A 24,799-nucleotide genomic window follows, 5' to 3' on the forward strand; every position below is an offset into this window, starting at 1 on the left:
GCCTACCCCAGCTGTGAAGGTAGCCTAATTTAGGAGAGAGTGTGTGAACTGTAGTCATTCCCTGGGATCAAGGTGTTCTCTCTAGGTCTTTCCAGAGCCTTTCGGGAGAGCATGGAATAAGTGACACCGATATTAAAAAATATTATGCAGCGGGCCAGAAGACTTCGCTGCGTGCCAACAAATTTATTTCCATGATCTTGCCAACAGATGGCGTCAGAAATATATATTTTTTCCCCTCGGGGTATGGTATAAAAGGGAATGCTGTGCTGTGTGTTTATTAAACATAGTCTTTCTCTTAAACAGTGACTATTTATATAAGCTGCCTTTATCTGTTTTCTGTACAGGATTTGGGGGGGGTTCCCATGCATCATGCCAGTGTTGAAGATGATGATTAAGAAATTAGTCTACAGTTTTGCTGATCTGAAACATATGACGTTGACTTATTGATATACGTAAGGCAGGCGTCTCCTATGAGAACAGTGGCTGAACGTCTAAATTCCCTCCAGTCACCCAGTCTCCTGTAGGGCTCGGCCAGACGCCAGCACGAACCTGCACGAACACTCCAGTACACCCCGCGGACTGGAGTACGGTATATAGCGTCACCGCAACCGGGACACGTCAACAGCTCCGCCACCATTCCACACATGACGCAATGGCAGCAGTTTGGCGCGAGGGCCTAAAAAAAAACTGTTTCCAAGAAAAGTTTATGTTTTTACTGCCCCGTTCCCAGCCTTATCGCTTAAGGAAGAGATCATAAGAATAATGATAGGGTGATCAGAACACAAGAACCCAAGGAAGGCTGTAAAACAGGGGAGGCTATCTGCTTGCTGTTCAGTCTCCGTTCTCTGACTGTGACATGCTTCCTCATTTAAGTATTTTACTTAAAAAAAACAAAACAAATCTATATGGCAACACGCACCACACACAATAATGTTACATAGTGATTGTCAGCAGATAAGGGTTATCCCCTGTGCTGTGCTCCCTCCAAAAAACTAGAAATGTAAAATAAAAGAATGCCCTTGGTATAGACACATATGCCTTCGATTAATCAGCGAGCATGTCAATATACTTTATGTAGTCTTTACAGCCCTATGGCAGCTACACCAGCACGCAGAGGAACACGCTTGAGCGCCGGTACGTTTTCATGACGGATTCATCATTAAAGGCTCTTTCCATTTAAATAGGTTCAAGCAGCACCCTTGAGGCATTAGAGACAAATTGAACTCTCCCTGGTCCAATGGGGGTGTTCAAAATTGTGGAGCCCCTACTGCTCTAACAAACCCGGCAAGCTGTTAAATATAGCTAGATTGTCCCTGTTAAATATATTTGCGGAGTACGCAAATAAATAACTATCCTACAGTTTAAAGTCGGCAATAAATTGAATTATTCTTAGAGGCTCCGTTTAAAACTCCCCCTCCCCCCTCTTCCATAATGGACCTATCTATGTTGAACAAACGTTAAAATACTTCCAATTTTTTTTCTTGGGATAATAGTATCCATCCAAAGGGTTTTCCCGATTTTCTTTTTACTGACATTGAACAAGGAAGCTTTACTTTGCCATCTGCACATCTTTTACTTTCTGCGGTCTCCAGGCAGGATCTTTAAGTGCAGTCATGAAGTGATTCAGCCACAGATTTAAAACCAATTGAGCCTGGTTTTTGAAATTGGAACGGCTAAACAAATACACTATACCTAAACAACAAAAAAAAACTTTTTTTTCCCCCCAGCACCATTGGATATAACCACAAGGAGGCGTCGTTTGCTTGTCTTTTGGTCAGCTTTTTGTACGGGGGGAAAAAAAAAGGCAGGGAAAAAAAATCCTCTTTTGAAGTGTTTATCCTGACGTCAGTTTGTGTGGTCCGTTGTGCTACAGCCTCGCTCGCGGAGTCTCTCAATATCGTTTCAGCACGAAATCAGGAATCAATGGGCTCGAGTCCTCAACTTCGCACCAGTCCTGGCGGAGACACTGTAATGATTTCTGCTGAAAAACCGAACTGGACTAAAACCGTACAATGAATACCCTGGCTTTTCTTCTGATACTTGCTGTACGCATCTACGCTGATGGCTCAGAAGCGCCAACAGGTAAGGCATTCGCTGGGTGTTAAGTTTAAACAGTGGTGGGTACTTCAGTTGCAAAGTTATTCATGCGGTTCGGTGACATATGGTATTTCGCTTTAACTGTGGCGAAAATTGTTCCCTTAGAGGGGGAGTGTCCGCTGCTTTTTATTACTGCGGAGTTCGCCTTTTCTTTCCTGTTCGGTCTCAAGAGGAACTAAGGGGAGAGAATTTTTCCTGCGAAGTCACCCCCCACCCCACCCCCTCTGCTTAAAAAAAAAAAGAAAATAACTTTTTGGATACACCGTAGCGCTGCGTATTGACAAAAAAAATGGGACGCAACCTTGCTTTGCGGATGTTGTGCAACTTTATTTTGACATTGAAAGAGCCGGAGCGCCTTTGATAAATACGTGAAGACAGGTCGTGCTGCGCTCCCTCTAGACTGGGACAGATCAGCCTAGGAGTCTCGGCTGAGTTTTCGTACTCATGAAATGTCACTGCATTGGTAGCGTTGAGTGTTTTATCGTTAAACGAGATGGTGTCTAGTTCATACTTCTGCCAATTTAACATATTTTAAGGTGTTTTTTAATATACGTTTAAGTTCTCAACCTTTCTAACCTCACAGGAGCGATTTGTTTCATTTTAATAAGACACTGTAATTTTCGTGCAGCTGGTGTCAGTTTGTATCGGTGTCGCTTTTTATCCTTAAAAGTGTGAATTTTAGGGGGTGTACTTTAACCGTCCAACCGAAAAACCGAAGCTGTTTTTCAGAAATACTACATAAAATACATTTACCAGAGCGAACCTGTGAAATGTGAACATGCTTTTAATGTCTCATTGTGTTCTTTCTACTTTGCACCAGATTTCGGAAGGCTACTTTCACAGTCAATACGTTACTTTTCGGTCAGCGGTCATTACGAATACTATGTTTCTGATGGGGCACCTTTCTTACAATATTTTGTACGGCATTGAAGATGTCAGATTCATTGATGCTAATTTAACCATAAGGAAGGACCAAAGGTAGCCTCAAGCTGTTGAGCGGGTGTGAGATTTGAAAGCTGATGGCCGTTAGCCATACTTCAAGCGTACCAGTGACCCTGTTTGGCAGATTAATTGAATGCTGTTCGCAGAGTTCTGTACTGAATGCTAGGTGCTCTATTAAGGGTGTTTTTTTTTAAATAAAAATTAAGTGTCGGAGATTTGGCGTTTAAATTGAATTCCGAAAGGTTGAAGAGAACAGGGACGATTGTAAATATGGACATTTTCAGTCTGGAAAAATTGTCATTAAAATCAAAGAGCAGTTGTTTTGTGGTTAACAGCTTCATTTTCGGATTTGTACACAATTTCACTGCTCCCCTTTCTTGTGCATGATTTACCATTTGATTATACTAATTCATACCGCTTACTATAGACTTGTGAATCTGTTCATGAGACTTCTTTAGTTACCGTGTTTAACTGTGTTGAACTTGCCTTGTTTAGCTGTGTGCATAATGTTTTTGATTTTTCACACGAGAAGGTGTTAAAATCTCGTGAACTGTGGTTTCATAAAACCCTAGGAAATATGTGACGGCCATACACTATACTTTCAATTATCGTCTAGTAAAATAACTCGTAGAAATTATCTGCTGCTGCCGTTAATAAATCAAAGTCGTTTATGATTCTGTGATTCGTTTTTCCTTCCCACTCATGCAGTTAACCTTCCATTAATCCATCCTTTGCGGATGCTAATATTTAAAGTACCCTGTGATAGTTACGCAGTGCTCCGTCGGCTCCTGACTATTGTCAAAGAGGGCAACAGCATTTAGCCAATAGGATTAACGAGGATCTGATTAATGTGTACGAACTATGTACTTTTTTTTTATCAATGGAGAGATAATGGGCGATTCCTCGTTTCTTTTGTAGGAAACACCACCATTGACAATGCTTAAAGCGGGCTACAGTTAGCTAATACGAACAGGTTATTTAAGAAGCCCTTTTAAGTGCACCTCACAGTCTACAGCTGGCTAACAGTCTTAATAGTCTGCGACTACAGTGATAAACTGTTCACATAGGAACGCATTTTTCAGGACAGGTGACGGAATTAAGAGCGGTTTCATTGCCATTGTTAAGGCATTGGTGAATTATGCTTACACTACATTTGGATGGCGGCCCCTTTATTGATAACCTTTCGATGTTGAAACGATTCAAAGTCGAAAGCTCTAGTTTCCGCGCTCAGACGCCCAAGCTTCACGTCTGCAGTGTAGAGGGAGAGAAAAGCGATGCAGCCACTCGTGAAAACAACTATCCACTGATCTGGCAACATTTGTATAACGTCAGTGTGGACTACCTGCCTGTGATGGAGTAGTTCATCTGAAATTCAGACTGAGACATTTGAAAGAAAGAAGGCTATGCGCGCATGGAAAAGGACTCTGGTATCACAAAAACGCTACTTGCAGTCAAGTTATGTGTAGTTCATATTTAAACTCACACATTTAGATCGTGTATGTAAAATGCTACCGAGTACAGCCTAAGGAGTAATTGACATTGAGTGTTCATTCATAAGAAAACATAGGGTTAGTCTATCCTGTACATATCCCGTTAAGTGACGCAAAGACGGGAAGTATTTTGTTGCAGATAGTAACCGGCAGTCATCTTGGATAGCGGTCGAGGTTCAGTTGACGAAGTGGTCCGCATTTAGCAACCTGTCGCGTCGGGGGGCGACGTGCCCGCTTTTGTGTGCGCGCCTCCTCCCCCGTTCGCTTTGTCCCCTTAAATCCCCGTCGCGAACCGTCCCATTCTGTCTGACTTTTGTGACTATAATCCTGTGTTATTTTGGACAGTGGCCACTTCCTCTTCTGAATCAGCTACACTCGGGTTGGCGACCGTTCGTTCCAAAGCCGTGGCGCGGGGTTTGTTTTCAATTAGGAGTTTATTAAAACCAGACTCCCCCTCGCAGTGTGAGCCAAATGGAATAGTATGTTGAAGGAGTTTTTTTTTAAAAAAAAACAAAAGCCCCTTCCTCTCAGTTCTTAATTCTCGTCCGCCCCATGCTTTGAAAGAAAAGTCATAATTCAAGAAACTTTTTTTTTTGAGGGACTACTTTTAAGTCGCTCCCTCTCTTGTTTGATCTTCCTGTTTTTTGTTTTTTCCTTTGGGGGGAAAAAAAGACACCTGTTCTCCAGGAATGTGTAATAAATGTTTGTCTCATTCAGGGGGTGATCGAGTGTCCCAGAGCGGCGCGCAGCTGTGTTGGGGCTTGAAGATCTTAAAATTCTTCGTGGGGGGCGCCTCTAAAATGACAGAGCCGAAGTACTTGCTATTTGCTTAATATTATTGCGTCCTGTTTTTCTTCCCAGCTCATAGACGTACACAAGCGCTGCGATTTGCCGTTCGTTTGATGGCACTCAACATTCAATATAGTACACTGGGGAACATGCCCCCTCTCACCCGCTTGAAATGTTGATGATAAGATAAAAAGCAACTGAAACGACATTCCGCTTTAACCCCTTCATATCCGTGTCATTTTAAAGAGGGCCGTTAAACGATTCAGGCAGTTATGAACAGATCTTTTTTTTTCCTGCTCGAGGAATGTGTAAATATGATTGATGTCATTGATCTGAACTGAATGATTGTATTATGTAGTGTTCAAAGCTCCAGTATGAAAGGTGTGTATATATATATAGCTCTCCGAGTTTATGTGTTTCTTATTGAGTTTATTCGCTGTGTATGCAGTGAGGCGCTTGTACAGGAATAAACAGTTCTTTTTTTCTTTGTGTTATTACAGTGCGTCATTTACTGCTAGCGATAAGCGTACTGCGTTCCTTTCCTTATCTCACCTGTACCTGACGGTTGTATTGCTGCCTCTTTCAAATGTCAGCTCAGTGCTTCTTTTGAACTTAGAAAGCTGATTTCCCCTCTTGTCCGCAGTGATTTAACAGAAAAGCTATTAGTGGATTTTAAATATTTATTTGGGCTGCCGTACTCAATATCTACATTCCCTGCGATTCGCTTCCTACACGCGGCTACACCAGGCAATGTGCCTATTAGAAATGGCTGCAGGTGGTAATTGGAGAGTTCGGACATCTACAGTATGTTGCCAATGAGGTCTCATAAAGATGGGATACATACTCCAGTTAACGGTGTAAAAAGCGCAAATTGCTGTAACCCACCCGTCTTCATTTTATTGCTCAATCACAACCTGTTCACACAGTGCATTACTTCCATTCACAGAAACGAGCCGTACACCCCGCTGATTAATGAAGGTTAGAATGATTAGGAAATAGTATCAAGCATACAGTTAAGGGCTATATAATGTTAAAAATAACGTTGCGGGAGGAAAAATCGCTTTAAATTTACTTCCAGACACGTTTTCAGACGACTTTGAGATTTCGCTTAAAATATTATTTCTTTCGGAAGTGCTTAAATTGCATCGCTAATTGAGCCCCGTGAGGGGCCAACTTCACAGAGCTCACAAATTGCTGTTCACTCGCTCGATTGAACAAGCAGGATCAATTGACTCGGGCTGTAGCCGTGGTTAAACGCGAATCTACTCGCCATTACTAACTAATGTTTGCTCTGCTCAGTCGCTTTGATTCTTTTATCTTGCGATTCCTTATTCCTTTCCCGCTTTAAAATATTAATCCATATACTGTATTTGCCCTGACTCTTCCCTCTGCCGCAGCCACACATCACCGGAATGCAGGATTATAAATAGATGTAGAAATAGACTCGAGGAAACCTGAGACCTATATTATTGGTGCCAGGAGCGCAGAGAATGAAAAACATATCCGTCTGCTGCAGTCTGACTTAAAAAAAAAATACCTGACCGCACAGTTGTAGCTGAGGCAGGAGTGCGCCGGGAGACGCAGATCAGTCGTTTTGCACTTGAGCTCAGCGTGTTGAGTTTTATACAGGACGTGCAGCGAGGCTGTGACCACAATCACAATAACAGCGTCTAGCGTCAGACGCAAACGATTATCGCAGAAAGTACTTGTACATCTCCTCATAAATGCTCAAAATGAAATACAGATACAATGGTCTACACCATGTTTTCCTTTGGAGTAATGCAACTACAGTTGCGAACACAGGAGCAGGTGTGTGAAATATGCTGTTCATGAATAACACTGCACTTTCCTTCGTTCGCTTAGGCTGCAGTGAATGCTCGGGAAATCTCAGACCTTGTGGTCTCTTGTCTTTTTTTAAGGTACAGTAGGTCATAAGTGGAGGACTACATTCATGTAAAGATGGGAAGGAATGTGTTACCTGAAACTTATGAAAAGTCAGTCACCATTGCTAGCCTTGGAGAACCACAGGACTTCTGGCTTCCATTACATCTGAGCTCTGAATCATGACTTCCAGTTGTTTTCTTATTGAATGTCACAAACTTGTAGGATTGCAGTTTTGCAGCACCGGGTTGAGTTTGCAAACCCCTAACCTAGAATGTCTAATTTTGCTTATGTAAAAAAATACAGAGGAATAATTATGATTGTGTAATTATCTGGGACTTGTAACTTCTTGTGTACCTATGTGTAACATATTTCTGCACATATGCAAAGGAATTAAGAAATGTTTTGAGCAATTGTGCCTTCTGTCACCAGGAGAATGCAGCAAATTATGACTAAATACATGCCTGCAACATTAAAATGAAGATGAATCATTTGATTAAAAAAATAATTAAAACCCTTCCAGGATCATTAAAAATCTTAAATTAAATGCCAGAGTTGCATAATACAATGTGATTATTCTAGTTTGAGAGTTGGTGGAAGGTTAGAATAGTGCTGAGTCGAATTAGCTGTCCAGAACCTATAGAAAAGCTGTGTTCATCAATTGAAATGTGAAATTAAGCAACACTGCCCATTTAGTTATAAAGCAAAACATTTCTTCAAAGTGTGTTTGCTTTTGTATTAGCCTGCAATAATGTTTTTATAGTACATGCAGAATAGCAAACTGCTTTTAACATTTGCTTTATCTTTACTGGATTTTATATGTGTGTCGACAATCTTCTCTCCTTGCAAAAGTTTCCTGTTTTAAAGCAGTAACATGCAATACATGCCAGAACACAATCTCTTACCACATGATCTGTAAGGACAACAGTTGGTGCTGTAAGTAGCACCAATAGAAGAACCAGAATTTCCAGTCCAGTGCCCTGGTGTGCCGACTGGGAGCACTATGCTGTAGAAAGTGTTGTCCTTCAAATGAGACATTTACCAAGGTCCTGACTACTTGCCAATGAAAGATATGTAATGATTAGGTGTAATAATTCTGATATCCTGGTTAAACTCCATTCCCCCTTGAACTGGATTAGTCCAGTAACTTCTCACTTGTGTGTCGGTTGTGCAGTGGGGCTGCTGACGCACATGGTGCGTTGAAGAAAGTTCTGCACCTGTAGGAAGGAAGTCCCCTTAGTGATTATGAGCTTCTGTTCTGGGACGCAGAGCCTGAATGCAGGGGTAACAGAGAGCACATTGCGCCTTGGTTACTTCATTGGGGTCTGACAGCCGACCATCCTTAAGTTCAAATTCTCACTTTTCTTCCTGACCTGTCGTGTCAGTTAAGAGATGCTTTTCAGTGAAACCTCTTGTTTCCTGTTGTCTACAGGTGTCACAGTGTAGGTTATGTCACAGTAATCCACAGAATGACCCACTACTGTCACAGCAAAATCTGGAATTGGATGTAATTCAAAAACTGGATGATTCTGCCTGTAAGAAGATCAAGGCACAGCATCCTCTTCTTAGACCAAAGGGCCCAGATATGGAACTAATGATTTTTTTTCCCCCCGCTTTGAAATGCTTAACACTAGATTAAACGGACACATACATTAAGACGACATTAATGCATCACTTTATTGCATTTCTCATGCTATCAAAAGATTTTGCAGTGGCGCCGCTCAGTTCTCTCGGCAGGAAGGAAGATCCGAAACCCCGATCACTGAGTGACATTCACATCCCGCAGCAGCGGACAATGAGGAGAAGTAATTGAATTTGTGGACCGCCATGTGCACGTGTCCACAGCTCTCAGTGCACCAGCCAGCTAGTGAATAATGTCATGTAATGGAGGAAAGAGGGCTGGCGTGTGTGTGGAAGCCTCCCAGGGCATCTCTGAAGTGAATCCTATTACAGATATGGTAGGCTTTGTTAGCTTTTAATCGTACAGACCCTGATCTCGTGCTTCTTTTTAAGTGGAAATGTTATTGGTATTGGAAACAATACAAGACCTGCCTGGACTGGAATTTAACCAGGTGGCACTTGTCCAGTTTCTGCAATATAATGCCATTCAAAAATTCTAGTGTTGGTAACGTTTAGAGGATTGATTTCGTGTGACGATAGATTTTAGCAGTAGGTAGCTTGAACGTTATTGACAAATTGGGCTCCTGAGTGGTAGAGCCATGGGGATGACTCTTAATTTTACTCCAGGATGAGATTTTTCATCTGAAGTGTTGGGCAACATGACTAGGTGAACATGACATGAGACAATTGCTTGACAACTACAGTAATATGACAGTGGCAGCACACCATTGACTGAGCATTGATTGATGGGGGCAGCGGTGGGATTAGCTAGCTAAGGCTGTATTGCTTTCTGACCTTACAGTGTCTCCTGGAATACATGTAGTGAGGCCAGAGAAATACTGTATGCCCTTCCTCCAGTCAGTGTTAGCTCCTCTGTCAGATTCCGTGGAGTTTGGAGTGTTAGGCAAATGGACTACTACAGCGTAGGCTCTAGTTAAAAAAAATGCAGATTTCCAAATTTGTGGGTATACAGTAATCAATAATTGGTGATTTAAAAAGATTGAAGTTTCTGTTTGGTGAAGCCTTCACTTCTGGGTTTTCATGGAGCCAGAGAGAAAACCCCTCACTCATCCTCAAAGCAAAGTCAGTTGGACACCTCGGAGCAAGGCGGTCAGGAAGGATGTGATTCCTTCACAATTCAAAGGAAAAGGCTGATGCCTTAACATATGAAAGTCAAGACATCAAAATAAGTCCTTCTGGCACAAAATGTAAAAAGCTGTTTTCACATAGTTAATTGCAGGTTTACTCGCACCTAACTGTTATTTTGACTGTGGCTACATTATGCTTCAGCAGTCTGGCTTTTTGTATATAATGGAATGTTACTCATCCTCATCGTTTAACACCATTCCCCACACCCACAAGGCGTACCTTTTTGCAGTTGTCTAACCACCTTTTTTATTTGAAAAGTTATTCTCCCTGTGTATCTCTTTGTCTTCACCTAGTTGAAGGACAAATTCGAGGCGGTATGTGCCTGCATGTGGATGTTATTAACCACAGTTTGCAAAAAAAATGCTTGCTTTTATTAGGAGATCTTTGGAATCGCCTTGCGGGTCTCTGGTTCACACAAGGGGAAACTTTGAATTGATTTGTTTTTTAATTTTTACTTGAAGGAGCCGAGGAGCATCCAGGAATGTCTGAAAATAAGAAGTATAAAAAAGACTTCGAGTAGACAGAATCTTTATTATCTCAGACTTGCTATAGTATGTTTTTGTTTCCTGTTCTTAAAACTGAAGATATTGGAGTGCTCCTGGCCTGTGGGCCTAGACAAGATTTCTTCAACACAAAATTTAATGGCCAAACGCTTTGCTCACCTTAGCAGTTTAGAAAGTATTGTGATTATCGTTGCATACATTTATTTTGCTGTAGCTATGTTGTCTTGGCTAAAGATTTGTTAGTTGAAAACTGGGTTTTGAATAAGCAAAGGTCAACTCAGTACCCCTGTTGTGCATTTGTTTTGAACACTTTACTAAAAATATCAGAGCTGCGGGTTCAGTAAAGGACTCTGTGAACCCCAATCTTTTTCCAATGTGTAGGAATCAGTGGGAGTGTATTTTGGTGTTGTACCATTCTATACTATGGATGGGGTTTTGTTTTTGCACTCTGCCAAAGGCATCCTGGCAGCAGAAGGGTCAGGAGGTTTTTACAGTCCAGTGAGGTTCACTTCCTCATTGACATAGTCAGAATATATTGTGCAAACGAATTTCACCTGTTATCTGGGTGTTCCAGCAATGACCTCTCAACAGGTTGCTTAGAGCTGTAAGAAGACACTGTAGTTATCAGGAATTACCACAGGATGTGACTAATACAAGTAGCGGATTAGTGTTGTATTTGTTTTCTGTTATTCATTTATTCCCAGAAAGCACAGGCCTTTCACACCCTTTTCCTCCTCTGCCACCTTATTTGTCTCACTTCTTTGACGTGCTTTTCACTCTGGTTAAATGTGATTGGCAGCACCATTAATTGCCTCGCCAAAACCACCGTCCAGGAAACTTTAATGCGCTCAGTCCTAATCATTCCCCTTCTCTGCTGTGCTATTTGAAGGAGTGCTGCTCCCGTGCCCATTAAGAAATGCAGGAGAAAATTAAATTGCACACAGTCTTATTTGCATCCAGTTTCACGGCCAAGCACAATCAACAATTTGGATCAGGGGAACAAGAACTGCAAGAAAGTTTTAAATGAGAAGAAGTTATTTGGTGTCATCCAGCTTTCCCATCTTCCCTGAATCTACAGATTCCAGATATGCCACCTTATGTAATGTGCTTTGATTTTTACTTCTTATAGAAATTTCAATAAACAAAAATGTGCCTTTTTTGTCTGTCTGATATTTGTCTATCATCTATTTTTTTAAATGTTTTTAGTTTTTCTATCAGCTTTTCTAAGCTGAAGTTCATTTCTGAAATTTCACAAGTTCACCTTTTACTTCAGGTTAAAAAGATTTGGGTCATTTTAACCCATTCCATTTGTAATACACTTTTTAATCTTGGTTATTTTGTGTTTCTGTTCCCTGGATACATTCCAGTGTGGCAATACATCCCATATACAGCTTGGAGTCAAGAATTGGACATTAAGATCTGGGTAATTGTTAAATTATAATTGTAAGACAAGCACTCTCATAATTTTCTTCACCCTTGGATATGGGCTACTGTAGTTCAGCATGGAAGTCTGCCAGTCTTTGAGTTTATTATTGAACTAAGAGGCACATTAAATCAGACTTATTCATATGGTGTTTTATAAGTTCATCTTAGTGCCAAATGCAGTGATTTATATTCCTGCCCACTAGAAACATTCTCTTTGCTGGAAGATATGACAGTATTGCAATAGTTGTCTTTAAAAGTTTTCATAAAACATTTTATTTCTAAAGCTCTCCTAGATTTTTTTTGTAAAACTAAGTGTGAATTATCATTAACTTTTCAGTTGGAGAGGTTTTTACTGTCTTCTGGGGCTAGCCAGATGTGCTCTATTGTGATAGAAGGAAATCCTTTTCTTTGTGAATTGGTCTTCAGTAATTTAAATTTCTTTTTTTAAATTAAATTTTAAATTGCTTTTGTAAGTAATTTAGAAGCATCACAAATGCCACTCAGCATCAAAATCTTTTTTAGGGCTCAGGATTAAAAGTACTTAGTTATGATAAATAAAAAGAGGCTCTATATTGCACAAGGGTGTGGGTGTCTGGAACAGACTACCCAGCCATATTGTAGAAGTTGAGCTCAAGAAAGATGGGCCTAATGGCTTCCTCTTTTGCGAAACCTCCCCTTGGTAAAAGAGTGCTTCACCTAGGTTCAGCTGAAGATAGTCTAAGCACACCTGTTAAGTTAATAATACTGTACTTTGCTCCCATCACACTTTTTTAAAACTGTCATAACAAAACAAGCATCCGAAAGGGAACTGGCACAAGAAATACACATCTTAAAACAGAAGCCTTTTTTACCATTCTGTGGTGAGAGATGGGGCTCTCCCTGTTTATTCAGAGTACAGATCTCTCTGAATGTACTGTGTGCACAGGACCTGCTGCTGGAGTTCAGTCTCAATACACTGTCCACACACGGAATAGGAGCTGCACATGGATAGGAGTTCTGTCTGCATGAGGCAAATGGGTAATGCAGAGGCAATGGGACAGTGGCAATGACAGTGAGAGATATACTGTACAGTGTGTGCAATGCAGACATTGCGATCTAGTTCTATTGGCAATTGGACTGCAGTCCTGACTCTGTAATAGAGTGTTTGCAGTGGCAGGCCATACTTGTGCTGTTACCGAGTGTCATGTTGCACCGAAGGGAAAATGGCAAATCATTCTCAACTTCCACACCTAAAGAACAGGCAAATAATAATTTAATCAGAAATGACGCCAGAGGACTATAGAGAAGCACAAGTAATGAGGTACCTAAAAAATGCCAACTGAAACAGCAGGATTTGCAGATAATTGATAACCCTTAAGTTAAACAAGCTATACAAACAGCGGAATGAGGAATTTCACTATTACAGAAACAAGGTCTCAGCATAATCCTTATTTGGACATTTTATCAGGATTTACCTGATCCTGACATCACTGGGCTCTGAAAGGGTTAGGAATAAAAGAAGTAGTGTCAGTTGTTAAAAGTAGCATTTAACATCCTTTTCTCACTGTCATTTATTTCTAATTGTTGTTTATCCTTTTATGTGTTTTTACTAACTGATTTGCATGAAAAAATGCAGACATATAAATTTTTCCTCCAAGAAACAATTCTTTATTCCAGTCAGACATCCTAACCAACATTTGGGGTGTGTGAGTCTGCAGTGCTGCTTGTGCACTGCAATTTATTTCAGATCTCTTTCCCAGTGGCTGCACTAATTCCAGTAAATGGACACAGGACCCACAGTGGGGATCTAGTGTTGGTGACCGAACAGGCCTCACGGTCACGGACCTGTCAGGTCTGTGTCCTTACAGCCTCGCCACACCCACCGCTGTTTAAACAACCAGACAGCTTTAAAAAATTCAAAGTGCCATGCTGGTGTTTCCTGAGTCCTAAGTCCTTAATAATGGATTATCGATCTTTGAGCCTTGGGAAGTCATTTCTGGAAAGGAGGAAAGGAATTGGCATCTGAAATTGGCAGCTGGTTCAGTGTAGCCATTTGTGTGTTTTATTAACCCTCTCAGCCTGCAGACTTGTGTTGTGTATTTAGGATATAATTTTACCAAAGTGTCTGGGATCTGAATAGCTGTGTACAGCTCTTCTGCTTTTCAACTCTGACATCTGGATTTTCCTGAATCTGTAAGTAATTATGTCAGTTTCAACAGAGACACAGGTTCTCCACCTCTTCAGTGAACCATAGATGTTTGGAAGCATAATCCACAGGGACTGGCTTTCAGTAAATTTTGTGTGGACTTGGCAACCATACACGATTTTACTTAACCTGTAACTGGCAGCCTGCTGACTATGTTGGGACAAACCTTTCTTATACAAGAAAGAGCAGGCTAGTGTTGGGACTTGTATCCTGTCAAATGAAGCTTTGTGACACTAGCTGTGTGTGAGTGCATCTTGTTCCTCCAAGAGTATTCCTCTTTAATGAATTTACTGAACAGAAATACTGTATGGCATCATATAACTCTTATAAAACCTCAGTTTAGATTCTTCCCATGGGGAACCCCTATTATTGTATAATATTTCTTTGTAGTTGTACTGCTGTTTTGCCAATAAAGAAAAACAAATATCCAAACAGCTGATTACTGCCACAATGAAGGTGGCTTGGCACGACTGCTGTTTTTCTAATCGAAAGAGAAAAATGGCTTCTTGGTTACCAGCAACCTAGAAACCATTTTTACATGCTATGAATTTAATGTTAACGTCACATTGTCCTTAAGAATTCTGCCCTTCTTTTTGATGCACACAGGGGAACTTTGGAGTTTTGTGTTAAGAATTTAGTGCGATATATGCTGGACTGAAATGTTCAGGTGCAGCTTTCCATCTGTACTTTAAATGAAAACAGACTGTGCTGAGGTGTCTTTACTTCTTAGGTGTGTAGGGATGAAAATATCTAAGGTTTGTAAGCCCGTAGATCAATACTGGGTAGCCAGTGTTTGAAATAGTCTGGGAGCCAAAGTCTGGCACTGCCCCAGCCTTCACACACCTCCTCTCGCCAAGCTGAAGTTTTCTGCCTCGGATTCAGATGTTAAACACTCTTGAGCCCTCCAGAGGAAAGTTATCTGCTCAGAGAAATTGGGTCTGCAAGACGGATGCTTCAAGTTGTTTTTTTCTTCCTTCAGGGAAACTCCACTCTGTGTGTTTATTATTAGAATGTTGGCAGATTCGCAAAACTGAAGATGTGTTCTAGATCAAATGTTTTGGTTTATTTTTATTTTTTAATTGAGCATTTTCCAAGAGTAAATTTGCCCCTATCTCCTCTGCTCCAAACTGAAATATCATACCTGTGCCTCAATACTTAAAATCCACATTTGACTAGATGTGGTAGGTAGGGGTTTGTGTTAAAGGAGTTTTCCCTTGTTGAACTTCCTGTGATTCATGCATGTTTGTTTCCTAGCCTGGTAACTCATTCATCATGAGGCCAACAGCTTAGCAAAGGTGGGACATAAAAATGTACTCATAAATGCATCTTCTATTGCAGATGATGTGAGTTCACAGACACCAGCCAGAGTCATTTGAAGAACTGACAACAAATTAATTTTTGCAAATGAACTTTCTATGCATGCTGCTTTCTTATTGTGCTCATCAGGGCTGTGCGATCCTGGTGCGTCTGCATTTCTTTTGAAATCGGCAGCAGCAGCACCTGAAAAGCTGGAAGAAACGGATACAGTTAGGGTAGTAACACCTTGGTTTATCGTGTTGGAATAAAAATCCCAAAAGACACTGGCACTCCTGGAATGGGTTTCGACATCCCTGTCTTACACAGTTTAAGATCAGTAGTCTCACAATCATAGTTGTTTCTTGCCATTATTACAGTATGTCCTTAAATACCAGAAAGAGCATTGTATGTGGACATTGCAAACAATACACATTTTATTGCATGTAATGGGTGCATTTCTCTGTCCCTTATTTCCCCTTAGACTTTGTACATTTTGTATTTTTTAAGGACATAAATCATTCATGTATTTAACAATTAACATATTTTATTTAAGTAATTAAAATGATCGAATATGAGCACCAATGAGACTGAGCAGTACATAAGTGAGTTAATTAATTAGGCTGATTATACTTCTTGCTTTATTAAACTGAATTTTACTTTATAATGCATACGGGGATACAGCCCTTGAATTGTCCAACAGTGAATAAGGACCCTCAAGCACATTGCTAGCATCCTTCCTTTTATCATCAATAAGCTGCTTATCCTGCTGATAGCTGCACCAAGCTGGAGCCTGTTCCAGAAGCTATAGGACACAAGACAGGGCTGTCCACTCTCAGCTGGACTCCCAGTCCGGCTTTTGACCACAGTTAAAGAGAGCACTCAGCACATTCCCATACAAACAACTGTGAGAACACACACAATCCATTAAGACAGTTGCCTGCTGTTGAAATTAAACCTAGGACCCTGGTGCTGTGAGGCAGCACTGCTAACTATCCTCATTTGTACAGATGCTTCTGGAGGTTATTAATTTCACATTACTAGTGAGGAACCAGGAGAGGGTGTTCAGGGAGCGGAAGAACCTTTCCGGGCTGTCCCCCTGTGTATTAGAGGTGCTGGCTCAGATTGCCAGAGCCGAGAGAAAGAAAAGCTCTTAGACAAAGGTGTGGGGGAGCATATAGAGTTCTTTACTTGGGATTTAGCTCCAGTGAAGTCCTAGGACAAGGCGACCTTGCTATTTGTTGCCCCAGGTACCACAGTCAAACCATTAGATGCAGGTTAAAATGGAGCAGCGATTTTCAGATACCAGCAGTCTCAAGAGGAGCAGAGACACCATATCACAACATAGGGGGAAAATACAGAAGAATACAAACGATAGGAGCTGTCCTGTTAAAATCTGCATGCCAGAGAGAGTTGAAGTACAGCATTGATTTCTGCACAGATAAGGGTAATCAGGCAGTGGAAAAGCAGGCGTCTTCTTCAGTCTCTCTCCCTGCTCTGATCGCTCCATAGTGTTTGATTTGCAGAGGTCAGCCGGAGAAAACTGATCTCCCCGCCTAGACAAATGAAGCCCCCTCCCCTCTTTCAGTGAGAGTGAGACCTAAGTGTGGCATGTGAGGCGATTCTGAGTGCAGAGACATCAGAGCTTGTGGAGACAGGGGCTCCAGCTCCAGCCAGGACTGGAGAGGTAGCGCTGAGAAAGCAGAGCAAATTCCTCTTTGGATTTAGTGTAAAGGCCAGTGGTGTTAAGAGCTGCAGAAGAATGAAGGTCTCAGCAGTATTTAACACCTTCAGGTCTTCAGCACTCTGTTTTTCATCTTTGGGGCATTATTCAGTGTCTCTCTTCGTTCCAAACCCACTAAGCGCTGCCTTGAAAGATGATGGATGAGACGCCTGAGAGGGGGGAGTAAATCTCATCTTCCCTACAAATAATGGCAGTGGTACCGTTCAGCTCTGACAGTTTACAGTGCAGCAAAGCATTGCTTTTGCTCTGTCCTGTATTCAGGACAATTCTCAAATAGATTCTTCAGAGTTCTCAGAAAAAAAAAATTCAGTGTAAAATAAATGTCAACAAGCATGTTTTTGCAAATCTTTTTAATAGATGGAAACTGACCACATAACGTTTTTTTTTCCCCGGTTAATGTTCTTCTTTTGTCTGTAAGTTTGAAGTTGTTTTTAGCTGTTATTTCAATATATATTAAGTTATACTGTGAGTTAATAGCTTTGGGTGGTGGGAAGATCTGATCCTACTTATTCAAAAATGCCTGCAGAGTTTGTTTTTTTTTAGGGATGTGTGAGGAGGGGGATTGTGGAATTAATACTTCATCAATCATTATTTAAATGTTAAATATCAAGAATTCTTTTTTATAGATGTGCCGTTTTTTTCCTTTCAGATTTATTTCAGCTTTCATATTGATTTGACAAGCTTTCCTAAAGCTCTGTTGAATGCTTTAGGTAGGTGATAGTGCAAAAGAGGCTTTAACCTTAAGACTTCAGGCATGTGTGGGTGGCCCAGGCTGTATCTGGAGACTTGAACTGTGAATATTCAGCTAAAGAATCATGTTGGGAAGGACAAGTGCAATAAAGTCTTTGTTAAAATCCAGGTCCCTCAACTGGTAAGGGAACTGTTTCAGAGGATATCAAATGGCTGTGTAAATGGAAGTCTTGGTGAGACTAGAGGCTCATTCCAGTTTCTGCAGGGATCAGCGCACTGACAGTAGGGGACTCCCTCCACCCCCTGCACGGGATGCTAATTCATTGCAAGGCTACCCCCACTGAAACTAGCCCCAATTCTTGAAATTGGGCGGATTTTGGTGTAGGAGCACGCAGGATCCACAGTCCTTGCTGTCTTCTACATCGCCCCCATGTGTGCCCTGTGCTGCAGGCAGTTCTGTTGAGAATCAGGGCTAGCTGTGCGTGGAACTCTCCAAGCTGACCGGGCTAAACTGGGCTTCCTGTGTGTCATGACCCGTGAGACGTCTGGGGTGGCTCTGAGCTGTCAGTCAGAGAGCCGGTGGTGAATAAGAAGCTATTAACCATGACAGTCCATGTGTCAGAGGAAAGTCTGCGCAGTTCTCATTCTCCTTGTGCTCCTGTTTAAGTGCTGACTCAAGTTCGTTAATTCCAAGTTGAGCAGGCAGAATTAAAAAAAAAACCTAAGATTTCATCCTTAAATTTCAAGTGCTAAAACCTGTGGTTGGAGTTCCAGTTCTTTATGTCAACTGGCAGTTTGGTTGACTATTAACTGTTTGGTGAATCTTGGCATTGGAGCTAATGTAGAGTAACAGCTGGCAGCAGAGCCTTAGTCTATTCGTTAAAATATATAGCTCTGCCCTTGTACCTCAGCAATGCTGGACAAGAGCTGATTTAGGTCCATGAATTATGGCGGTAGTCTTGAACTAGCGTTGCAAGACAACCTTGGGTCACTTTTATTTGTCCACCATTATATTAATATGCAACAAGGTAATGGGTTAATATTTTCAAAGCCTAAGAGAGCTGAACAAATAATGCCACAGCATATTAAGACCTTTTAGGAGTTTTTATAATTGTTCTTTAATGTCATCTAACACAATCTGCATAAACACAGGGATGTGATTAAACAATCAAGCTCTTGGGATCTAAAAGCAACTGAATGAGCGCTTCTGTAAGAAGCCAAACAAAATTAGTTAACCTCTGAGCGGTAATTTAGAAAATGGCATTGTAGGAAGATGTGGGGGTTCTATTGTAGCTACAACTGAAGCGTAAGTGTTTCTTAAGACTGCTCAGACTTATTAAGCAGCATTGTTCTTGAAGCAGTAGATTCAGGCTTTTTAAGACTGTCCTTTGTGCTCAAATTAGTGTAGGTCGGCTTTGTTCTTTGTGCACTGTGGCCCTGATGGGTTTTTGTGAAGGATTAGATAATGGAGGGGAGGGGGGAGCAAACAATAGTCACCTACCAGACCTACTTGGACCCTGGATTGCTGCCAGCTTTCTCCTTTGCAAACCAAGGCTTCCACAACTACAGTGCCAGATAGCAGGTCTGTACAGCAAAATACAAATGGTGACTGAACCATAGAGCCCACAGCCTTGTCTTTCCTTGTGGTAATTGAAAACTTGCAGGGAAATAGGGACAGTAGGCACTAAGATATAAAGAGAGTTTGAACTCTAATGTTGCAAGTTTGGCCAGATTGTTGCTTACAGTATAGGTTTCTGTCCCTTTTCTAGATGGAAAGTGTTGATTTCTTGTTTGTAAGTGCTCATTCAGTATTCTCACTCACTGTATCCAAATATCTACGATCATTTCTATTGGAAAACACAGACTATGGTTTTTAAATACCGCTTTAGCTTTTATGCAGTTCTATGAAATGTTCTGTAAAAACGAACACAATTTGTCATTTTACTTTGATTCCATAATCAAATTCTTTCATTTTTCTTTGTTTCCACATATACCCTGATTTATAATTGTGAACAAAAGATGTTAAGGTTTGTTTTGCAGCCACTCTCCATACTACATTTGTTATACAGCAGGCACTGCCTTAATTAAAGCTCTGCTGTGTTAATCAGAGGAGAAGTTTGTTTTCTCCCATTTTTTGGCAGATAATTTTAGGGAATAATAAATAAGCAGCCTGGAACTCAGCTTCTTCCTTTTTTTAGTCTGCATTCAAGCAGTAGTCCCATAACCTAACCTGGTCTGCCAGATCATGGTTGTAAGAAGAAATAATTGGAATGGAAGATTGGGAATCTGCCCAAGTGACAGTTTTTTCAATAGGATTGGGAATGAGTGATGGACTTGTTAACCTGTTGAGACACCCAAGGAGGTCTGCCTTCTTCTGCTCTCTCAATCAGCGACGTCACGGGGGGCTCTTTCAAGACGGGGAGCGCTCCCAGCTAAACTGCGCAACGAACTCTTGAGCTTTAATTAAGCAGCGGCTCAAGGGAGGAATTGAAAAAGAAAGCAGGCCGATCACAAAATAAATTGAGAGCCTAAAACGAAGCGCCCTTAATTTCGATTGCAGCGCCTCTTAAATAAGGGTTTGACTGAGAAATGGGCTGTTGGTGATGGAAGGGCTGACAAAGCTGACATTCGGGAGGCCTAGGATGTCTGGAGGGCCTTAAGCTCTCGGGCTCTTGTTTTATCAGCCTGAGTTTTGTAACTTAATTTGATTAATTTGTCTCGTTTAATTGCACATCCATCTATCCATCTGTTATCAGAAAGCCTGTTATTTCTGATACAAGTCTCAGCAATGCAGGCCTCCAGGGTTGCTGGAGACCTGGAATCCGACTCCTGCTGTCGAAAGGATTGTACAGGAGAGGTGTTTTGTAGGCCACGAGTTAAAGCTGCATTGCCCGTTCTCGGCTGTGGATTCCCACTGCGGTTGTGGACGATTCAGGGATGACTTCTAGCTCGTCCTTGCCTCAGAAAGAAGAGGATATGGGATTTTCAAAAGACTGGAAGGCGTCTGACCTTTGCTCAGTGGCCTGCTTTGAAAAACCTACAAGTTAAATTAAAACAGCTCAAGCGTTGCTTGCTGTTAGCTCATTTTAAAGGCTTAAAAAACAGCAATAACATTGACAAGAGAGAGCAGTAATTGCGTCAGGATAATGATAGCAAGGACAGGGATGTTCATGTATATAAGGCATGTAGGCATGATCACTTCCTTCATGCTTCTACTGCTTTTCCTCAAGATATTGAGACTACACAAGTTACTGAATTTACGCATTTACTTTTCTAGACCATACCCATAAATACAGCCTGGGCTGTCCTGCAGTTGTATGAACACATTAAGTAAAACGCATGGTTATGCGATAAACACTCTTACCTCTTGCGATTACTGGCTATTTCTGTTTTTGCCTTGTTTTATAAATAGCCCAGAAGGAACCAGCAACATTTGTTTTTAGAATATTATATAAAAGAACATTGAAAAAGAAATTAATCTCCTTCCTTCAGGAGGCTGGGGGTGAGCAGGGAGTCTTTAAACAGATGCTCAGAAAGTCTTGGGCCATCATTTATGGAGACAGAATTAACTAGAGCAGATTTTCTAATGAGAGAAGGCACTTCCAGTCCATTGGCTTAGATTTAGGGGGAATTTGTGCTCTCTTTTGATTTTTGGGGCGAAGGTCATTCAATGCAGAGACCACAGGACGGGATTATTCCAGACGAGTGGGTCAGAGTGATGCAAGGTTATGCTGAAGGATTTAAACTTGTAGCAGGGAGCCCAAGCAAATGGAAGGAGCATAACCAAGCTCATTCATTGAGAAAGAACAGATAAGAGACTAGAACTGAAATAAAGGACACATAATTCCCCCTTTTGATGTGCTTGCAGGGCTTTTCATGCAACTTTTATTAACTAATGCCCCCCTTAAATAATAATTACTGGACTTTTTTTGCTGTAGGCTGTGTGCTTCTGTTCTGCCAGCTTTTTTGCAGAATCTGAAATGCCCTGTTCTTACTTCCCATCGTTTACTGACTCGAGTGGGAACCATGAAGGCTGAAAGTGGGTGGGTGCCCTCTGATCTCTTTGCTCTTGCAAGATCCTCATCTCTCTTCAGCCTCTGATCATGAGATGTTGCTTGTGAGCAGTTGAGCCCTGCAGGACCCAGCTCAGCTTGAGCCACCTTCACCTACCTGGCCATGCTGCTTTTATCCTCAAACCATGCTGCAGCTGTGATGACGTAGGGGAAACATCTGGGAGCTATCCTCTTTTTTTTTTGTTTGCCAATTTTTATAAAATTTAATTGTTTTAGAAATGCAACAGATGCCATACAGATGGCTTGTATTGCAGAGTGGAGAAATGTGAATGCAGTTACTTTCTAAATGAATTTAGCAATTCTGAGTTGCTAGTAGTCCCAATACTACCTGCAGTAATGCACATTGGGACTAATGGACCAATGGCTGGTACAGGGTGACATTGGATATACTGTATAAACATTTCTCAATACTGTGTGGAGATTTACAACGGTGAGTTGTGTTTATATAAATAGGGATATAAATAGAAGATTGGACAGCTTGCGCTGGTGGGCATCCCTGACAAGTGTTCCTAGAAACCGCAAATGGGGAATATCGCTGAACTCAAGTTGACATTACTGTTGAAGGGCATTGATGAAACATGCTGAACCACCCATGTGGGAATAAGATATTCCCACAAAAGTTCTCAGCATCCAAGGAGTGACAATGACTGTAGCTAGATACAGTACATCATGTGGAGGAGATGGTGAACATTTTCAGAGATACAATATAGTTTTGTATATATTACAACCTACTTATATGTACTATACTGTACATACAATAATGTATTAGATAAACTAATTGTGTCATATAAATGAAATGGATAGATAGATGAAACTTAGTCATACAGTATAAACCATTATGATTGCACCTTAACATATAGCTTAACGTTGGTATAAATCAGAGAGCTGGGAAAATAATTTTGTCTTTTTCCAAAAGCAGGGACAACATAATTAACACTCCCCTTCCAACAAAATGCACCTTTCTCTGTGGCAGATTGTATCATTTCAAGCAGAAGTTGACTTAACTGGTGCCAAAAAACACCCTACTAAACATTTTGGTGGGATGCCACCAATTGTGATCTGTGCCAGGAGACCCGATGTTGCTTCCTGGACTACTTCGTCAGTGCACTTAGTTTTAGGTGTATGAAGAGCTTGGAGAAACATCATAGAAATCTCCTGTTTGTACTGAATGTTCATACTTGTGTAATTTAGAATCCAAAAGGAAAAATGTGGAGTTGATCTTTAAAGGATATGACAACAATACCTCCTGTGCCAAACAGGAAGGAATATCTACAAAGTGTTCATTGCTGTGGAATCTCAAAGCAAGTAAATACCTGGATTGACTGCTAATGAAGTCTTAATTCTGCCATGATTTATGTCTAAGAAATTGTGCATGGTGTCTAAGTAGCAAGTTTAATAAAAAATGTTTAACGAGGTTGATTTATAATGCAAGGGCATTAGATGTGATTTGTTGAGTGTGCTCTGGAAAAGGCAACATGGTTTTTAGTTTAGTAATTTTACAAAGCTGAGATTTGAGCAATTCTGAGGCAAATACAGTAGAGTTGTCTTTATTAGAGTACTGGACTGTGTGCCATACAATACAGGAGACATTGACCGAGTCAAAGAAATCCCTTCATTTTTAAAAAAAAACTACACAGGAGCAATTTTGATCAATATCGATATCCGTATGTTAATAGATCTAGAGGTGGTGAGATCCAGTCATGTTATTTAAAGGAAGGATGCAATAGAGTATGAATAGGAGATGCTCCACCACAGACCACAATGAACATAGTTTAATGCAGACCACAGGTAAATAGAAATTTGAACATCCAATCTCAGTTTATATCCTTTGGTAAAAATTGCCTCACTATAGTGCTTGGTGTTCGTATTAGCTCATTTGCAATTTGTCCCCCAACTAAGATATCAAGCAGTTGAATATAAACATGGATAATCATTTAACAGCTTTTAGACACTCCAAAAAACAACTGCAATAGTTTTTTGAGTGAAAGAACTTAAAAGAAATTTCAAATTGTCCAAGTGTCTAGCATCCTCATGATTGAGGCACAATCAGATGTTGCCCTCGCAAGTGGGTGAAAGTAATGAATGTAATTGCTTGGAGAGTTTTCAAGGCGCGTTTCACAGTCAGTAGCTGTAGAAACGTGATGCTGTAGTGTTGTGGGATTGTGCTTCACATGACAAGGTGGCAGTAACTTATATTTGGCAGCATTTTTAAGGTCGGGAGAGTAGGTGGGAAATTGTTGTGCATGCGCGTGAATATTTATTCAAGAAATACATTTTTAAAATTCAGTAGGTATTGGGATCTGAGGATTCATATAATGTATATTCCACTTATTTATACTGGTTTAAAGTAACATTATTGTCTATGATTTCATCTGGCTTAATTTCTTAAATCATCTGCATCTGCATTTGATGCAGATTCTAGTCCTTACAGGATATTAAGATCTTCATTTTCTTATTTTATAGCACGTTCTTACAGTTAGACTGTAAAGATTACAAATGAAGGCAGGCCATTTGTCCTGTCTTGTAGTGTCTACTTGATCCTAAAATGCCATCCAGCTTGAAATAAGTTGGGGTACTGGCTTCAAAAACATAGCTGGGTAGATTGTTCCGTACTCTCGCATCCTTTTGTGTAATGGAGAATCACGTATTCTCAGTTTTAAATGTACTTCCGCGTAGTTTCCACTTGTATGCTCTGGTTAGTGTTTCACTGTTAACTCTGAAGAAAATCTCTGGGTTGACTTTGTCGATGCCCTTGAGGATTTTGAATAGTTGTATCAGGTCACCCCATAATCTTCTCATCTCAGAGGCTCTGTGTTAAAAACTCAAAAACTCTCTCATAGATGTCACGCCTCACTCCTTAGAGAATGTTGCCCTATCTATTATGTTTGAGAGCAGCTCTCCACCTGTGCGTAGCTCTG

General features: G+C 40.9%; 1 protein-coding gene across 3 annotated transcripts in view; it reads left to right on the forward strand.

Moving 5' to 3' along the window:
- Positions 1–1,797: 1,797 nt before the first annotated feature.
- The window catches only part of LOC148649743 (receptor-type tyrosine-protein phosphatase U), a 221,022-nt gene continuing 198,020 nt past the window's right edge, over positions 1,798–24,799 (forward strand). Inside the window, exon 1 of one of the 3 annotated variants that reach the window (XM_088602806.1) lies at positions 1,798–2,082. In XM_088602806.1, coding sequence (XP_088458932.1) covers positions 2,013–2,082 — 70 coding nt within the window. In that variant the 5' untranslated portion in view covers positions 1,798–2,012. The remainder of the gene's footprint in view (positions 2,083–24,799) is intronic. The other 2 variants (XM_088602807.1, XM_088602809.1) reach the window with 2 other exon arrangements.

Source organism: Lepisosteus platostomus, chromosome 13 (assembly GCF_059453375.1).
Source record: "Lepisosteus platostomus isolate fLepPlt1 chromosome 13, fLepPlt1.hap1, whole genome shotgun sequence".
Lineage (NCBI taxonomy): Eukaryota > Metazoa > Chordata > Actinopteri > Semionotiformes > Lepisosteidae > Lepisosteus > Lepisosteus platostomus.